The sequence below is a fragment of the Homalodisca vitripennis genome, chromosome 3 (assembly GCF_021130785.1).
Source record: "Homalodisca vitripennis isolate AUS2020 chromosome 3, UT_GWSS_2.1, whole genome shotgun sequence".
Classification (NCBI taxonomy): domain Eukaryota; kingdom Metazoa; phylum Arthropoda; class Insecta; order Hemiptera; family Cicadellidae; genus Homalodisca; species Homalodisca vitripennis.
Window position 1 is genome coordinate 7,060,602 of NC_060209.1, and position 18,624 is coordinate 7,079,225.

At 36.4% G+C, this 18,624-nt stretch overlaps 1 protein-coding gene across 1 annotated transcript in view; it reads right to left on the reverse strand.

Annotated features, from left to right (window-relative positions):
- The window catches only part of LOC124356521 (xanthine dehydrogenase-like), a 22,430-nt gene extending 4,764 nt beyond the window's left edge, over window positions 1-17,666 (reverse strand). Inside the window, exons 1-7 of the mRNA XM_046807575.1 lie at window positions 17,654-17,666; window positions 3,822-4,099; window positions 3,244-3,385; window positions 2,940-3,107; window positions 2,372-2,448; window positions 2,102-2,195; window positions 1,830-1,939 (exon numbers count right to left, since the gene is read on the reverse strand). Of these exons, the coding sequence (XP_046663531.1) occupies window positions 1,830-1,939; window positions 2,102-2,195; window positions 2,372-2,448; window positions 2,940-3,107; window positions 3,244-3,385; window positions 3,822-4,099; window positions 17,654-17,666 (882 nt within the window). The remainder of the gene's footprint in view (window positions 1-1,829; window positions 1,940-2,101; window positions 2,196-2,371; window positions 2,449-2,939; window positions 3,108-3,243; window positions 3,386-3,821; window positions 4,100-17,653) is intronic.
- Window positions 17,667-18,624: the final 958 nt, after the last annotated feature.

Below are 18,624 nucleotides of genomic sequence, written 5' to 3' on the forward strand. Positions count from 1 at the left end.
TGACTAGCGACTTTCCAATACCTTCAAAAACCATTGTGAAATGGTAATGTACGCCGATGAAACAGCCCTTATTGTAGCAAACAAAAAAACAAAGATCAACTAGACATTGACTCCTTTGTAGCTTTTAATATGGCTAAACAATATTGCAACCTAAATGATTTGGTTTTAAATGAATCAAAAAACCCAACAACTAATTTTTACAGCTACTCAAAATAACTATCATGGTCTCCCAGAAGTAACTACAATAGAATTCGGAAAATATTTAGGACTCACCTTGGACCGAAATTTATCTTGGGAACCACACATCAACCAGCTCTGTCAAAAACTAAATAGCAGTCTTTACGCAATAAGGAGAATTGCACAAATCAGCAACACTGATGTAGCTATGACAGCATACTACTCGTTGTTTGAATCTCACTTGAGATACGGCCTGATAGCCTGGGGAGGCACGACAATCTCAAAATTCTCCAAAGGGTACTGGTTCTACAAAAAAGGACAATTTAGAGCTCTAAAAGGACTAGGACCACTTGACACATGCCGAACAGCCTTCAAAGAACTGAGAATTCTGACTGTAGTAGGACTCTACATCCAAGAGACAATCCTCTATACAATCAAATCAGGGCAAGCAAGGACTGGAGACGGACACTCCTATAAACACCAGACAACAGGAGCAACTTTCTCCTAAATCAACATCATCTCAGCTTATTTGAGAGGAAACCTTCTTATCGAGGAGCAATGTTCTTCAAACATTCTACCTGAATCCCTAAGAAGACTGCCAGAAAAGAACTTCAAAGCCTCCTTGAGAAACTGGCTACTGGAGCGACCAATTTACACAATCCAAGAATTTGTTCAATGTAGAACACACAATTTTTGACAAACACTAATTATACACCAATTGTAACATAAACATGACTTTTGCCCTGTTCTCCAAAGAATATGTGCAATAAAGAATATTCTATTCTATTCTATTCTAGTAGAAGTAAGGCAGTCTTGGTCGATTGTGAAGTCAGAGCTCAGAGTAAAAACACTATGAGTTCATTTCCTGGTCTTCACTTTGGACATAGTAATTACAAATTACCATGGAAATAGCTGGTCATAAGTTTGTAGATACATATAAAAATATAAATGTTTCTATTGATGGGACTAGTGCAATTAAGTATTTAGAAGAACTTCTAAAATCGTATTTTTGGACGGCTTGAAATATTTGGGAAAAGTATAGAACTGAAAGGAGATTATGTTGAGAAATAAAAAAAAATGTTTGAATTAAAATCTAGTTTTTCTATCTTTTTCTAACAACTTTTGAACGACCATTGTTTTCTCAGCCATTGGTGAAATGTTTAACCCAGTTTAAAATAGATATTTCCTTCACAGCATTTTCACAATATCCAGCCTTTAAAATGGCACTTATTTCTTAGGACTTTTCCTTTAGTTTGATAAGAAATTTGATGTTGTGACTCTTTGACAATAAAATTAGTGTTACCACTTCTATCTTGACAAGCAGAGAAAAACACAATAAAAACTGAGAACCTAACAAGTATTGCAAGTCCCTGTCTGGAGGATACAAATTAACACCACGGCTGCCCCATTATATTAGTTTGCATTTATTGTACAGATTCAGTTTATACTACAGAGCACAAAGTTGTATTTTGGTAAACTATAATTTTTTTATTTTTACGTAGTATATTTCAGCTAAGACTAAAAAAAGGTCTATAAGATTAACAAATTCAAATATAATTTTATTTTTAACGAAAACAAGTTAAAATTTGATGGTCATGAACATATTACTTCTAGGGTACGAGAACTTACAGGTTAGTGTCAAAAGAACTGACCTGATTTGTGTAAGGGATGTGGATGGCCAGAAGTATCTCGTCTGGTTGGACAATGTTTCTACGGTAACCGGTCCAGAAATTACCATCCAACAGTACGGTACGTTTGCCTCCTGCCAACAGATACATCCATCATCTCAGAACAAAAGCCAATTTGATGCAGGAATAGAACATTCTATTGAAAGTGAAACATTGTTATCTCTTAGATGTTTTACAGATATAAATGTCCAATTATAAGTTTGCTGTAGGAGTACAGGTTTAAAGATTTCCCTTACCTTGACTCATGAGTTCTAGCTGACATTTGGCAGCCATGAAGATTGGGTTGAGATCAGAGATCGGACTACCAGTCATTATATTGCCTCCAATTGCCTGCAGAAAAATTTAGATTAGCAGTTTTACACTTTTCCCATCACAAAAAATTGATCACAAAGATATTGTCAATGAAATTTGAATTAAGTACAATCTTATTTTATTTAAAATTATTTGACTTTTTAATATTATATCTTAATTACAACATTTGTTAAGCTTTTACTTATAATACTTACAGCAACATTACGAATCTGTTTGCCTGCAAACCAGTGAAGCATTTCCACAATGGCTTGAAAAACCTGTGTCTGATATTCTGTAAAGACAATACAATGAAACCATGATTTGAATTACTGAAACAAAGTCTAAAGAATAAAAAATTACTGTCTATGAAAGTTATTTTGCATGTTGGTGACCAGCATCAGGAGATAAATACTCGGGTTTCCAAATTAATCCGTTAAGGTTAATTTGGTTGATTTTCTAAGAAAACTATAATTTTGATTACACATTTTAAAACTATTTGTAGTAATACTAAGTGGTTTGAGACTAAAAAGTAAATATTTAATTAGGTTTATACTTATATTTGTGTTAGTTTTCTAGCAATGTACTTGACATACTATCGTTATGTGGCAGGAAAATGGATTGTCAATAGTGAATGGTAACAATTTTATAATATTGACATAAACTCAGCAAGCTGATGTTGTGCTAGAATGATTTATACCAGCCACACTCTTGCTCAATATTAAGTTCACCAAAGGAAATAAACTGAATATTTCAAACTAAGGATATAAGATTGTAAATGTTCACCAGGAAGTGAGGAAATGAGGTCCTTGAGTTTGTCCTCCAGAACAGAAAGTGTGGTGGACGCCCCAACTCTGAGACCCTCCTCTGTACTGAGCACCTGCGTCAGCTCAGGTATCAAGCTCGGTTGTATGATCACAGGGTACAGGCAGTTCTTGAACTTCACCTCCACTCCTGCAACACCCAGCCAGTATTTAGATTACTTCAAACTGTATACACTTTTACTCTTTCAGAAATTTACTAGTATCATACAATCTTGGTGTCTGTCAAAGAAATAAATAATTATGCTATAATTATCAAAAAATCTCACCAATTTCTGTATTGCCATTCACAAGTTTGGCAGATGGAAACTTGGCCTTGAGCTCTAACAGCTCGCTGAGCTTGGTTGGCCTGTACCATGTCACTCGGGGACCTTGAATAGTCAAGAACTGGGAATCCAAAGCACCAGATATCTGTTAACAATCAACATGACTTTACATTACAATACTACAAAAGTTAAAGATTTGGCTAAAATTAATACTTGTGAAAAGTTGTTTTAAAATAAGAGGAGTTAATATTCAGCCTTCTTGAGAAACTTTAAATCAGTTTTCTTCATTCACTTTTCCTAATTAGTTAAAATTTTGGATTGAAAGCTTATGATGAATTATTTTTTATTATAACTAGTGGCAGACAAAACAAGGTTCAAGTAAAAAAAAAAATCACTTCAAAATCATTTTTGGCTTCTAATTTACGGTATATCTTCTTTGTGTGTTGAACTAATCTGGAATATTATAATACGTTGGTGAGCTTTAAAAAAGCTACTATACAGTTTACTTAAAACTTCTCCATAGGAAGTTTCTAGAAAACCATCCATTTTCCAATGATAAAGAGTTTTAAAATGTTTCAAACCTGAAGCTCCGAAGGGAATATCGGCTCCTGGCTCGGATCATACGGCACAAACTCCTCAGGGTTGAAGAGACTGTCCTCGACAATGTCAGAACCATTGGTGTAACCATTCACCTGACCGCAACCTTGGTTGTTGGCTCCTCCATTCTTGCAGCACTTGTCTCCCATACCACAACTACCATTCTGAAGTCCGTTGGCTGCTCTTTGTTGCTCCCATTCCTCCGTGAATGTTCGGAAACCTTCTATGATGGGTCGATAGCCAGTGCAGCGACAAAGGTTACCTGTAGCACACCAGAATTGTGATATATTCTTTAGTTGGACATTTTGATGATTACGATTATATTAAAAATAAAAACTATACATGAGGAACCAATATTCCTCTTATAACTGGGGTATATGAGTAGCACATGATAAGTATTAATCAAGCCTTATTAACCCTGGAGCCTTGAGTGTCTCGATTAAGATTCATTTACAGAACGACCAACTGTTAACATGTTGATTCCAGAGTGAGACGCATTATGTCACACGTTCTTTACACTGCATTACATTTACATAAAATAAGCTTTATATTTTGTATCACATATTGTTATGTTCAGTAAAACCAGTAGTTTTATATGTTGTTGAAATATAATTTTATTTCCACAGATAATAAGTTAGCAGCACCAATAGTATTTTACGATGTTTGAAACTGCCTTTTATATATTTATAGAAGTAACTGCAACATTTGCATTTATGGTTTTTTAATAATATAAGTATATTCTGAATCTACATTATATTTGGAGTATTATTTGTTTTTAAAACTGACATTGTCTTCAGAGAGAAAAACTTTTATGTGATTGACTGTAAAAGTTTATTTTAATTCTGGATTTTATCAGGTTTGGACTAAAGAACATACATTTTATTTTTATTATTATTGTATTTTTTGTATTGTATTGTATTGTATTTTTACATATTATTATTCCTTCTAATTTAGTGACTTTTAGATTTAAAACCATACAACTTTAATCTTCCAGTGCTTTTTGAAGTTACTACTTCTTTTGACGGACTATCGATGTATGTTTTACAAGGGGAAAATACTTTCATTTCATGTCACGCAACGTCACACATCTTCGCTCTGCTTAAAATATACAGTACAATACTGGTTTGAATAAATCTATGAACTACTAATATATTTATAAATGAATGCAACATAAATTTATTAACTTACTGAATCATCTAATAGCAGTAATTAAAGCTCATCGGACTTTACATTGAATTTTAGCACAGTTAATATTAATTTCTATTCCAGTTCACTACTAATTTCGTTCTAATGAGATTTAAAAAAGGGTAAAAATAAATTGATTAGATCTTTTCTAGCTATCACAACCAAAGTGTAATTTAATACTGGAAGAAAATTAGTATTTATGTTGATTATAATTATAACCTAAATCAATTACATTGGGCCTTGCCTTACATTCACCTAAAAAAACTTACATAACATCAGTTTTTAATACAAATTTTGCTGAAGAAACGTCAAAACCATTAATTAAATATTTAAAAGATAAATTAAAACAATGTCAAATAATAAAAACATAAGTGCAATAAGATATGGAACAACAATAGATGCTGTGTTTAGCAAGATTTTATTCCAGAATTTTGTAAGTGACTACTTGTTTTGGCAGGCTATGGACGTATGTATGTTTTTGCACAGGGTAAAAACTTTCGCTTCACGTTATGAAACGTCACGTCACGCTTGATAGATTTCAGTGAGTACCCAGGCGTGCTAAAGAGAGGTTATTTAGACAAAACTCATTATTTTAAACACAAATTGTTCTTCAGGGTTTTTGGAAAAATGTTATTTATTAAGATAAAGATTATTGAGATACAGGGTTGCGGAATACTATATTCATCAGATAACCTCAAATATTCTAAATTGTGTACTAATGAAAATGTTATGATAATATGTGTAAATAACTAATATTAATGGTTTTAAGTTATCTAATTATATACCGTACCATAAAATATATAGAAATTGGGTTTTACAATAATTTTTCAATATTGAAATTTTAATTTTCTAGGTAAATTAATGAAGTACCTAAGTAAAAGTTTGCAAATTGTAGGTCTAAAAATATTTTTCTAGACAATACATAAAACACTGTTTTAAAAATTACTTCAGGCTCATATTTATTATTTAACTTTAGGAAACCAACAAATATAATCTTTAATATCATATTCATATTGCAAATACCAAATACCCTTATATAAATATACTCGCCTTCGGCTCGCTGGGGGCTACGCCCCCCAGGCCCCCAAAGTAAACGCTTGCAAATTCGGGGATAAGCGGAATTCGGTGACTGGTTAAGTCCGGACATTAAGTAAATGACAAGGGATTTAAAAATTGACCTTTTTCATAGATTTTTTTTCCGGATTCGTAAAAACTTTTGACTTTGAGGGCATTTTGCGGTTAAACCGTTAGAGATACGACAACAAGTGACTGGACCTTTCTTGTTGGAAATTTAATTTTGTCTTTCGATTGTGCCCTCAGATCTGATCTACGACCTATGGTTTAGCCAGAAATGAGCTCGGGAGAAAAGTCTGCACGGGTCAGCTATCTTGAATTGTTTAGTATAAACATAATAAAAACCGACCTCAAGGCAGTATTTTAAGTCGAACAGGGGGTTTAATATCACCAGGAGACTATCTAGTCAAGGCGAGAAATTCCCTGGGTGGGTGATTAATGTTAAGGAGGTTAAGACAAGAGGGGGTTTAATTTCGTCAGGATATTGTCTGGTCATATGAACAAATTCACAGGGGGGGTTAACGTTACCGGGGGATAAGTCTCCAGGGGGTTATCTGGTCATACCAGGATCTTCCCAGGGGGGGGGGGTTAAGAGATTTGGTGACTGGTAAAATTCGGACATGAGGTCATGGCAGGAAATTCCCTGGGGGGTTTAATGTTACCAGGGGGGTTTAACACATCAGGGGGTTGAATGTACAGGAGGTTATCAGGTCATACCAGGAAATCCCGGGGGGGGGGGTGGGGTTAATATTACCGGGGGTTAATGACACACTTGGGCCTTTTTTAGAGGGTATTGTGTCTGTGAACATAATAAATATTTCCTCTGTCCCTATCTACTATTGACGCTTAGCTAACGCTCAGCCAACTCCCGAAGTCACTGAACCTTTTCTGTAGATCACGTGATTTCCTAAATCCCGTTTTAAAATTTGTTTTGAGTTACGACCAACCGTTTAGCCGCTCGCTATCAAGCCCGGAATGTAAATTTTTAGGCGAAAATGTCCAATATTTTCACTTAATTCGCGTTTTTGCGGTCAAACTAAGGGAAATATAGTAAAAAGTCACTGGACCTTTTTTGTAGGTCATCTTATTTCCTAAATAAAACGTTAGTCTTATTTTGACCTCCGACCAATGGTTTCGCCGCTATCGACCCCAAAAACAAAAGTTTCGCGTAAAAAGTTACAACAAAATTGTACATAATCACGTTTTTTTTTTTTTCGGCCAAACCAATCGAGATAGGGCAAAAGATTACTGGACCTTTTCTGTAGATCGCGCAATTTGCTAATTTGATGGGTCAATCAGATTTGAGCTACGACCAACGGTTCGGCCGCTATCGGGCTTGAAACATTATTTTTTATCGAAAAAATCTCTGGAATTTCAAATGTTCGAGCGTTTTGTCGCTTAACCATGGAAGATAGAGCAAAAAGTCATTAGACCTTTTTTTGTAGTTCACTTCATTCCTGACCATGAAATTTTCCGTCAGATCCGAGCTAGCTCCAACGGTTCGCCCGCTATCGGGCTTACAAAAAATGCCTGCAGGGGTGAAGAATGCGCGATTTTTTGGGAATTTTTTTGAGGGGTTGAAAATGAAAAATTCTCACTTTTCGGGATTTTCCTGGTGGTTACACGTGGAAAGCTATCTGTGTACCAAATTTCAAGTCTCTAAACTCATCTGGAAGTAGGTTAGAATTAGTATACGTGAGTGAGTCAGTCAGTCAGTCAGTTACACATGCGGTTGTATATATATTAGACTCGCCTTCGGCTCGCTGGGGGCTACGCCCCCAGGCCCCCAAAGTAAACGCTTGCAAATTCGGGGATAAGCGGAATTCGGTGACTGGTTAAGTCCGGACATTAAGTAAATGACAAGGGATTTAAAAATTGACCTTTTTTCATAGATTTTTTTCCGGATTCGTAAAAACTTTTGACTTTGAGGGCATTTTGCGGTTAAACCGTTTAGAGATACGACAACAAGTGACTGGACCTTTCCTTGTTGGAAATTTAATTTTGTCTTTCGATTGTGCCCATCAGATCTAATCTACGACCTATGGTTTTAGCCAGAAATGAGCTCGGGAGAAAAAGTCTGCACGGGTCAGCTATCTTGAATTGTTTAGTATAAACATAATAAAAACCGACCTCAAGGCAGTATTTTAAGTCGAACAGGGGGTTTAATATCACCAGGAGACTATTCTAGTCAAGGCGAGAAATTCCCTGGGTGGGTGATTAATGTTAAGGAGGTTAAGACAAGAGGGGGTTTAATTTCGTCAGGATATTGTCTGGTCATATGAAACAAATTCCCAGGGGGGGTTTAACGTTACCGGGGGATAAGTCTCCAGGGGGTTATCTGGTCATACCAGGATCTTCCCAGGGGGGGGGGTTAAGAGATTTGGTGACTGGTAAAAATTCGGACATGAGGTCATGGCAGGAAATTCCCTGGGGGGGTTTAATGTTACCAGGGGGGTTAAACACATCAGGGGGTTGAATGTACAGGAGGTTATCAGGTCATACCAGGAAATCCCGGGGGGGGGGTTAATATTACCCGGGGGTTAATGACACACTTGGGCCTTTTTTAGAGGGTATTGTGTCCTGTGAACATAATAAATATTCCTCTGTTCCCTATCTACTATTGGAACGCTTAGCTAAACGCTCAGGCCCAACTCCCGAAGTCACTGAACCTTTTCTGTAGATCACGTGATTTCCTAAATCCCGTTTAAAAATTTGTTTTGAGTTACGACCAACCGTTTAGCCGCTATCAAGCCCGGAATGTAAATTTTTTAGGCGAAAAATGTCCAATATTTTTCACTTAATCATCGCGTTTTTGCGGTCAAACTAAGGGAAATATAGTAAAAAGTCACTGGACCTTTTTTGTAGGTCATCTTATTTCCTAAATAAAACGTTAGTCTTATTTTGACCTCCGACCAATGGTTTCGCCGCTATCGACCCCAAAAACAAAAGTTTCGCGTAAAAGTTTACAACAAAATTGTACATAATCACGTTTTTTCGGCCAAACCAATCGAGATAGGGCAAAAAGATTACCCCAGGCCCCCATTTGGGTGTTGGCTAAATTTCGGGCTAAATTTCTGGGGATAAGCTTAGTTCGGTGATTGGTTTAAATTCAGGACGTGAAGTTTCCAAATTTTATGTATCCGTTCTCGAGAATCTTAACGGGGTCGTAATGCTTCGCTAACGCTCAGCCAAAAGATGTGTGTGGTGTATAATATTAATCAATTGATGTTGGTAGAAGAGTTAAGTTATGTGTTCGTTGAAATTTGGAGACAAGAATAATTTGGTTTTAACCAAAAGTCAGAGGACGTATGTATACCCATAGTTTAATTTTCCAGATTTACCCAAACTTTTGACTTTGGGTGCGTTTTAAGGCTTAACCGTTAGAGTTACGACAAAAAGTGACTGGACCTTTCTTGTCGGAAATTTAATTTTGTTTTTCGATTCTGACCTCAGATTTGATCTACGACCTATGGTTTAGTCGGTACAACGCTTGGGATAAAAGTCTGCACCGGTCAGCTGTTGTGTAAACAGATTTAGTGTAAATAAATTTAAAACTGCCTTTATTAGATTATTAAGTTGATCAGGGGGTTTGTTTTAATCAGGAGTGCATCAACCAGGAAATTCCCGGGAGGGGGGTTAATGTTATCGGGAGTTATTAGAAACGCGAGCGTGGTACTTTTCTGGAAAATGTGTGTCTGTGCTACGAGAATATGTGTACAGTAATTTTTTATCAAAATAAAACGTTGATGAGGGGGTTTATATTACTTCGGAAATTTTCATTCCCTACCAGAGTGTTGATAAGGAATCACTATTTCAGTTTAAAAAGCACTCTGTCCCTATCTACTATTGAAGCTTCACTAAAACGCTCAGCTCCAAAACTCCCGATGTGGAGGGGGGGGGGGTTATAGTCACTCGTTAACGGAGTAATACAAGTCCAATCTGGAACCAGCACGAATCGCACTAATTATAGTTGCACAGATTTAAAACCCCTAAAACTGACGACAAAGAATTTGCCTTTTAGAGCATTTACCAGGCTTACGGAAAGATAAACGACAGAAAGCTATTGGACCTTTTTTGTTGATTTTATCAATAGCTAGTTATAAATAGTTTTTACATTTAAGCTACGGCCAACGGTTCAGCCACTATCGAGCCCGAAATGTAAGTTTTTTAAGTGAAATTTTCGACATAATCACGTTTTACGGCTAAAGCATGGAAGATAGAGTAAAAAAGTCACTGAAACTTTTGTGTACATCGCAATTATTTCGTTATTAAAATCGAATTTCTATTCTAGCCTAGAACTAAGGTTTTGTCTGCAATGGAGCACAGAAAACAATATCTCACGTAAAACTTGAAAAATCTCGATTGCATTAAAACGCGTAATGCGGCCAAACCCATTGGGGATAGGGCAAAATGTCATTTAAACATTTTTGTAGATCGCGCTGTTTTCTAAATCCCGCAGGAAATTTGGTTTTGAGCTACGAGCAACCGTTTAGGCGCTATCGAGCCCGAAATGTAAATTTTTGGGCAAAATTTTCAAAATGTTTTCACTTAATCGCGTTTTGCGGCCAAACCAATGGAGATAGAGCAAAAAGTTACTGGACCTTTTTTGTAGATCGCTTCACTCCACACTAGCGTTTTTTTCGTCAGATTCGAGCTACGACCTACGGTTTAGGACACTACAGAGCCTCAAACAAAAGTCTACAAGCGAAAATTGCCAAAATTCGACAAAATTTTCGATTTTGGACGCATTTTACGGGTTGATCGGTAGAGATATGGGAAAATCTAATGTGTCTATTTTGTAGATCAGACAAATTCGCTATATCCCTTCAAAAATTAGATTTGAGCTACGACCAACGGTTTATTCGCTAGACGGCTCTAAAGCAAAAAACTACAACCAGTTTTTTAACCAGTTTCAACCGGTTTTTAATTTTTTTCAAGGGTTAAAAAGTAAAAATATCCGGTTTTCAGACTTTTCCTGGTGGGTCATATTGCAAAAGGTACCTGCATGCCAAATTTCAAGTTTTCCAGCACTTCTAGAACTATGTTAGAATTTGTATATATATGGTCAGTCAGTGAGTGATGTCAGTATCACATGCGGCTGTAATATATATGGGATAAACCAAGCTAGCTAGCACTGAGCTCGAATGATGATAAAAGAATTGTTTCTATAAAATAAGATTGATACAGTACCGTATGGTTTATAAAAATGAAACAAAAATCTGATATATTATATGAATTAAATAAACTGTTTAAAAAAATTAAAAATAACCTTTGCTAACGCTCAGCTAATTCGCGATGTGCTCTAGTAGCCCACGTATACTAGTCACTGGTTTACGAAGTAATACAAATACAATCTGGAAGTGTTATTAATTGCACCAATTTTGTTCGGAAAAAATAAAAAGACCCCTATATTGCCAATTCACAAAAAAGATTTTGCAATTGAGAGCGTATAACAGGCTTACGGAAAGGTATACAACAAAAAAACTAACTGGATCCTTTTTTTGTACATCCTATTAATGGCTATTTAATAAAGCGTTTAAGTTTAAGCTAGGATAAACGGGTCAACCGATATCGTCTCCAGTAAAAACATTTTAACGTCCAAATTACAAAATATTAGCATTTATTGGCCAAACCGATAGAGATAGGGCAAAAGGTCACTGAACCTTTTTTGTAGATCGTCTTATTTTTCATTAAAAATCCGTTTTTTAATTTAGAATAACTTTGAAGTTTCTGCTGATATAGAAAACCAGAAACAAAATTCTGAAGTAAAACTTGAAAAAGCGACACATTGAAATGCGTTTTCCGGCCAAACCATTAAGGATAGGGCAAAATGTTACTGGACCTTTTTTGTAGATCGCGCTGTTTTTCTAAATCCCATTGAAAAATTTGTTTTGAGCTGCGACCAACGGTTCGGCCGCTATCGAGCCTGGAAGGTAAATGATTAAGTGAAAATTGCTAAAATTTTACACATAATTGCGTTTTGCGGCCAAACCAATGGAGATAGAGCAAAAAGTTAACTGGACCTTTTTTGTAGATCGCTTCACTCCACACTGGCGTTTTTATCGTCGCAGATTCGAGCTACGACCTACGGTTTAGGACACTACAGAGCCTCAAACAAAAGTTCTACAAGCGGAAAAATTGCCAAAATTCGACAAAATTTTCGATTTTTGGACGCATTTTACGGGTTGATCGGTAGAGAGATATGGGAAAAATCTAATGTGTCTATTTTGTAGATCAGACAACTTCGCTATATCCCTTCAAAAATTAGATTTGAGCTACGACCAACGGTTTATTCGCTAGACGGCTCTAAAGCAAAAAACTACAACCAGTTTTTTAACCAGTTTTCAACCGGTTTTTAATTTTTTTCAAGGGTTAAAAAGTAAAAAATATCCGGTTTTCACTTTTCCTGTGGGTCATATTGCAAAAGGTACCTGCATGCCAAATTTCAAGTTTCCAGCACTTCTAGAAGTATGTTAGAATTTGTATATATATGTCAGTCAGTGAGTGAGTCAGTATCACATGCGGCTGTATATATATGGGATAACCAAGCTAGCTAGCACTGAGCTCGAATGATGATAAAAGAATTGTTCTATAAAATAAGATTGATACCAGTACCGTATGGTTATAAAAATGAAACAAAATCTGATATATTATATGGAATTAAATAAAACTGTTTAAAAAAAATTAAAAATAACCTTTGCTAACGCTCAGCCAATTCGCGATGTGCTCTAGTAGCCACGTATACTAGTCACTGGTTTACGAAGTAATACAAATACAATCTGGAAGTGTTATTAATTGCACCAATTTTGTTCGGAAAAAATAAAAAGACCCCTATATTGCCAATTCACAAAAAAGATTTTGCAATTGAGAGCGTATAACAGGCCTTACGGAAAGGTATACAACAAAAAACTACTGGACCTTTTTTGTACATCCTATTAATGGCTATTTAATAAAGCGTTTTAAGTTTAAGCTAGGATAAACGGGTCAACCGATATCGTCTCCAGTAAAAACATTTTATACGTCCAAATTACAAAATATTAGCATTTATTGGCCAAACCGATAGAGATAGGGCAAAAAGGTCACTGAACCTTTTTTGTAGATCGTCTTATTTTTCATTAAAATCCGTTTTTTAATTTAGAATAACTTTGAAGTTTCTGCTGATATAGAAAACCAGAGGAAACAAAATTCTGAAGTAAAACTTGAAAAAAAGCGACACATTGAAATGCGTTTTCCGGCCAAACCATTAAGGATAGGGCAAAATGTTACTGGACCTTTTTTGTAGATCGCGCTGTTTTCTAAATCCCATTGAAGAAATTTGTTTTGAGCTGCGACCAACGGTTTCGGCCGCTATCGAGCCTGGAAGGTAAATGATTAAGTGAAAATTGCTAAAAATTTTACACATAATTGCGTTTTTGCGGCCAAACCAATAGAGATAGAGCAAAAATCCACTTGACCTTATTTGTAGATCACTTCATTCCCGACTAACGATTTTCTCTCAGATCCGAGCTAGCTCTAACGGTTCGCCCGCTTATCGGGCTTCAAAATAAAAGCCTACAAGGGCAAAAAATGGCAACTTTGCGAATTTTTTTGAGGGGTTTTAAAAGTAAAAAAATCCGGGTTTCAGACTTTTCCCGGAGGTTTGAAGGTAAAAGCTACGTCCGTGCAAAATTTCGTGTTTCTAGCACTTCTAGAAGTGGGTTTAGAATTTCGTATATACCCTATCAGTGAGTTACAAATGCGGCTGTATATATAGGAGATAACCAAGCTAGCTAGCACTGAGCTCGAATGATTGATAAAAGAATTGTTCTATAAAATAAGATTGATACAGTACCGTATGGTTATAAAAATGAAACAAAATCTGATATATTATATGAATTAAATAAACTGTTTAAAAAAATTAAAAATAACCTTTGCTAACGCTCAGCCAATTCGCGATGTGCTCTAGTAGCCACGTATACTAGTCCACTGGTTTACGAGAGTAATACAAAATACAATCTGGAAGTGTTATTAATTGCACCAATTTTGTTCGGAAAAAAATAAAAAGACCCCTATATTGCCAATTTCACAAAAAAAGATTTTGCAATTGAGAGCGTATAACAGGCTTACGGAAAGGTATACAACAAAAAAACTACTGGACCTTTTTTGTACATCCTATTAATGGCTATTTAATAAAGCGTTTAAGTTTAAGCTAGGATAAACGGGTCAACCGATATCGTCTCCAGTAAAAACAATTTTAACGTCCAAATTACAAAATATTAGCATTTTATTGGCCAAACCGATAGAGATAGGGCAAAAGGTCACTGAACCTTTTTTGTAGATCGTCTTATTTTTCATTAAAATCCGTTTTTTAATTTAGAATAACTTTGAAGTTTCTGCTGATATAGAAACCAGAAACAAAATTCTGAAGTAAAACTTGAAAAAGCGACACATTGAAATGCGTTTTTCCGGCCTAAACCATTAAGGATAGGGCAAAATGTTACTGGACCTTTTTTGTAGATCGCGCTGTTTTTCTAAATCCCATTGAAAATTTGTTTTGAGCTGCGACCAAACGGTTCGGGCCGCTATCGAGCCTGGAAGGTAAATGATTAAGTGAAAATTGCTAAAATTTTACACATAATTGCGTTTTTGCGGCCAAACCAATAGAGATAGAGCAAAAATCCACTTGACCTTATTTGTAGATCACTTCATTCCCGACTACTAACGATTTTCTCTCAGATCCGAGCTAGCTCTAACGGTTCGCCCGCTATCGGGCTTCAAATAAAAGCCTACAAGGGCAAAAAATGGCAACTTTGCGAATTTTTTTGAGGGGTTTAAAAGTAAAAAAATCCGGGGGTTTTCAGACTTTTCCCGGAGGTTTGAAGGTAAAAAGCTACGTCCGTGCAAAATTTCGTGTCCCCCCCACCCCCCCCCCCCCCCACCCCCCCCCCCCCCCACCCCCCCCCCCCCCCACCCCCCCCCCCCCCCACCCCCCCCCCCCCCCACCCCCCCCCCCAAATACAACAAACAACAAAATACGTTGGTTAATGTTATAAATAAAAATGAGTTATAGTGATCTCGGGAGCGGCTGGACCGATTCGTCTAGTTATGTCTTATTACTATCGTTGATATTTTATTTATTTATTTATTCCTAGTATTATTAGTGATCTCAGTACAATCACTATTATAAGTACAACAAGTAAAAATTATCAGGAACAATAGAACAAAAGGCTAAATAAAGATGTAGGGGAATGCTATTAGTGATCTTCAGGCTATTATAAGTACAACAAGCGGAGGCGGTCGACGTGAAAAGGGCACATAAGCTCATGTGCCCTTTTTAAGCAGAACAGCTTTTTAGATCCGCCATGTTTTGCCCTTTACAACGGTATAGCTTTCATTGTGTTTATCTTTAAAACTGAAGTTGGTAGAACTGTTTAAATATTAGTGTGCAGGCTATTTTTTTCAACCATGTGACTGTCAGATTAGATGGTTACTGCAGGTTTACTGTATTTTGAGTTTAAAGTACCAGTATTGTTATTGTCCTATGTTTTGTGAGTTGTATTCCTTTAAAAACAATGATAAGTAGTGAAGAATCTAGTGATTTTGAGAATGTTCAGCAAGTTAATAGTTCTGGTGGGAAGAGGAAAAGGAAAGTGATCCGTAAACAGAAAAATAAGGTACAGGAAACCAATAAATTAAAGCGTGTACAAGGTGTAGATTACGTTTCTCTTTCAGGAAAGAAGGTTAGTTCCAAAACATTTAATTTTAGTTACTGACTGCTGCCAAAAGAAATGTCACGATAATCTGCCTCTTGATTTTCAAGTAGAACTTTTTGATTGCTTCTACAACTGCCAGAAACAAAAGTCTCCAAGACAGCCAGTTGTCGAACTGTATAGACCTGGCTAAAGATCCCGAAAGTAGAAGAAATGTACCAGAAGAAAGTTGAAGATGTTACAAGCCTTTTTTAGATTCCTAAATGAAGATGATGTGAACTTCATTAAATATAATATGTTCAATGAATAGTGTAATAATTTAATTTAAATGAGTTAAGTCCTGTATTTTATATTTTCTTTATGTACGTACACAGACAAAATGCCTATTAAAATGTATTTAAATTGTAAAATGGTGCCTGTCTTTAACATGCAATAATTTACCTTCAATAAAAATCCCCTGTTCTATCTAAAAAGGGCACATAACAGCTTTTGGTACTTTGGGATTATACCGACCACACCCAGACATGAATCGTTATTTTCACATTTCGTTTCTACTGATTACTAGATTAGCGTAGAAACAATATTTCGTCAATATAAAACAGGAATTGTCTTATCGCAAACACCTCCCCATCCTCAGACAGAGGTCAAAGTCGAGCGTCTAGTAGATAACGTGATTGCAGAGTCTCCGCCGCTCGTTCAGCTGGTGCATCGCTTTGTTGTACTTCCGTGTTTTACCTCTACATTTCTCCAAAACACAAAAATTCAACAAAAACAAAACATTTACCAAACTAAACTTTTTATTAAAAAAACACTCAAAAACTTGTTTTTATTCTTGATCACATTCCGCCACCCAAAATGCGAGTGCCTCCGGCCATCAGCGCGGGCTTCGGCAGCACCTTCGGTGCTGCCCCGCGCTGATGTCGACGAAAGAAAAACATCCCTCGAGATAGTACCTATCAGTAAAATATCAAATTCTAGAGGGGCTAATCAGAAATATAAATTGAATTGTAATGGAAAGGCAATGATGTACCGTGCAAATCACGTGATGCCGCGCGGCCTGCCGTAATCAGGATTCTCGAGAAAGATAAGATAACAGCGACAACAATACCGATCACAATACCTGGAAATGCTTGTAAGTTTGTAATTTTGTAATTGAAGAGTTGTTTTTTCGTTCTATCATGTTTTGTTTCTATAAATTTCTATTTTTGTGTTCTTCATACTGGTGTGGTCGGTTATAATCCCAAAGTACCCAGCTTTTTGTATTTCTATATTTTGAAACATTTGCTTTTCTTTTATTGATTTGATACTTAGAAAATTACTTTCTGAATAAATACTTTTAATGTGGAGTAAGCATTCTCAAATTGTAAAACAATAAATTAGTATCCATAGCAACAAGTTAAAATTTCAAAGTGGTTTTTCTCAAAACTCACTTTAGTCGTATGTGCCCTTCTCACGTAGACCGCCTCTTATTGTCAGGAAAGATAGAACAAAAGGCTAAATAAAGAAGTAGGGGAATGTTATTAGTGATCTTCAGGCTATTATAAGTACAACAAGCGACAATTATCAGGAACAACAGAACAAAAGACTAAATGAAGGAGTAGGGGAATGTTATGATCTTCAGACTATTATAAGTACAAGCGACAATTAATAGGAACAACAGAATAAAACGCTAATTAATGAAATAGGGGAATACTATTAGTTTGCAATCAAAATGTTGAAGCCCAAATCATTTCTAAATGTTAATTTCTCAGAAAATATCTCTAGGAAAAAGATCAGTACACAGACATTATTGTAGTTTTGAAAGAGGCAGTAAACGAAGGACAGTGTTTCTGAGAGTGAATCGAAGAATCGTGCGTGTGGCTAATTACCTCTGGACAGCATCTTGTAGATGAACGCGTAGGGAATGGTAGGTATCTTTGCAGCGAGACAAGATTACCTAACAAACGAAGGATCGCATATCGTAGAACAGTGGCTGAGCGAGTCGGCGGCGATGCCGGTGATAAAACCTCGTACTTCAAAGCAAGAACGGCAAGGGTCTGGCGAGTGTTAGTCGTCGTACGCTGCCTTATCAATGATGGAAGTAGACATGGGTGTGCTTATTAAGGCGCGTTTACACCAAAAGATGTTTTGTAGAAAACTAAAAGTTGCTATTCTCAAATTAATAGCAACAAGTCGAACACACTTGCCAAAGAATTTGCGCTAAAAGTTTAGGCAGTAGTCTCAAGGACGGTGGACAAAAAGAGGCATTTATTGCCGCAGCTGCCTATGTCATAAAATTTAATTAGTTAAGTGGTTGTAGTCCTAGTCGGTATGTTCTCACTAAATGCTTACATCTTGACACAAACAAGGAAACAACACACGAAATCACCGAAAAACAACTGCAGCTGAAGTACACACGTGGGGTGGGGGGATGCTAGCGGCTGACGTCACATCTGGGGCGCGTGGAGGGGAACAGTTCTCCACTAGTTTCCTACAAGCTGCTTACGCAATGCGCGCAGCAACATATATTGCACTTTGAGTTGTCAACTTTCTTTGATCTTTACCGACACTCTGCGGGAAACCAAAATGTAATGGAAGATTTGTCTGTCTACTAGTGGACGACAATAAAGTTACTGTATTTTGTAGAAACGCACCTTTGAGAGGACAAACACGTGACGTCACCCTGAGTCCATTGCGCGCCGACTGCATTGTCACACACATCAGGTACACCGCATCAAGTTTCTGATTTTGTTATAATAGTTAAATTAAAATAGTTTTACAGTAATATTTTCTAAGTGCAGTTACGTTTTCTCTTGTAAAGAGTATCAAACGATGAAATACAAAAATATTTGTGTGCGTA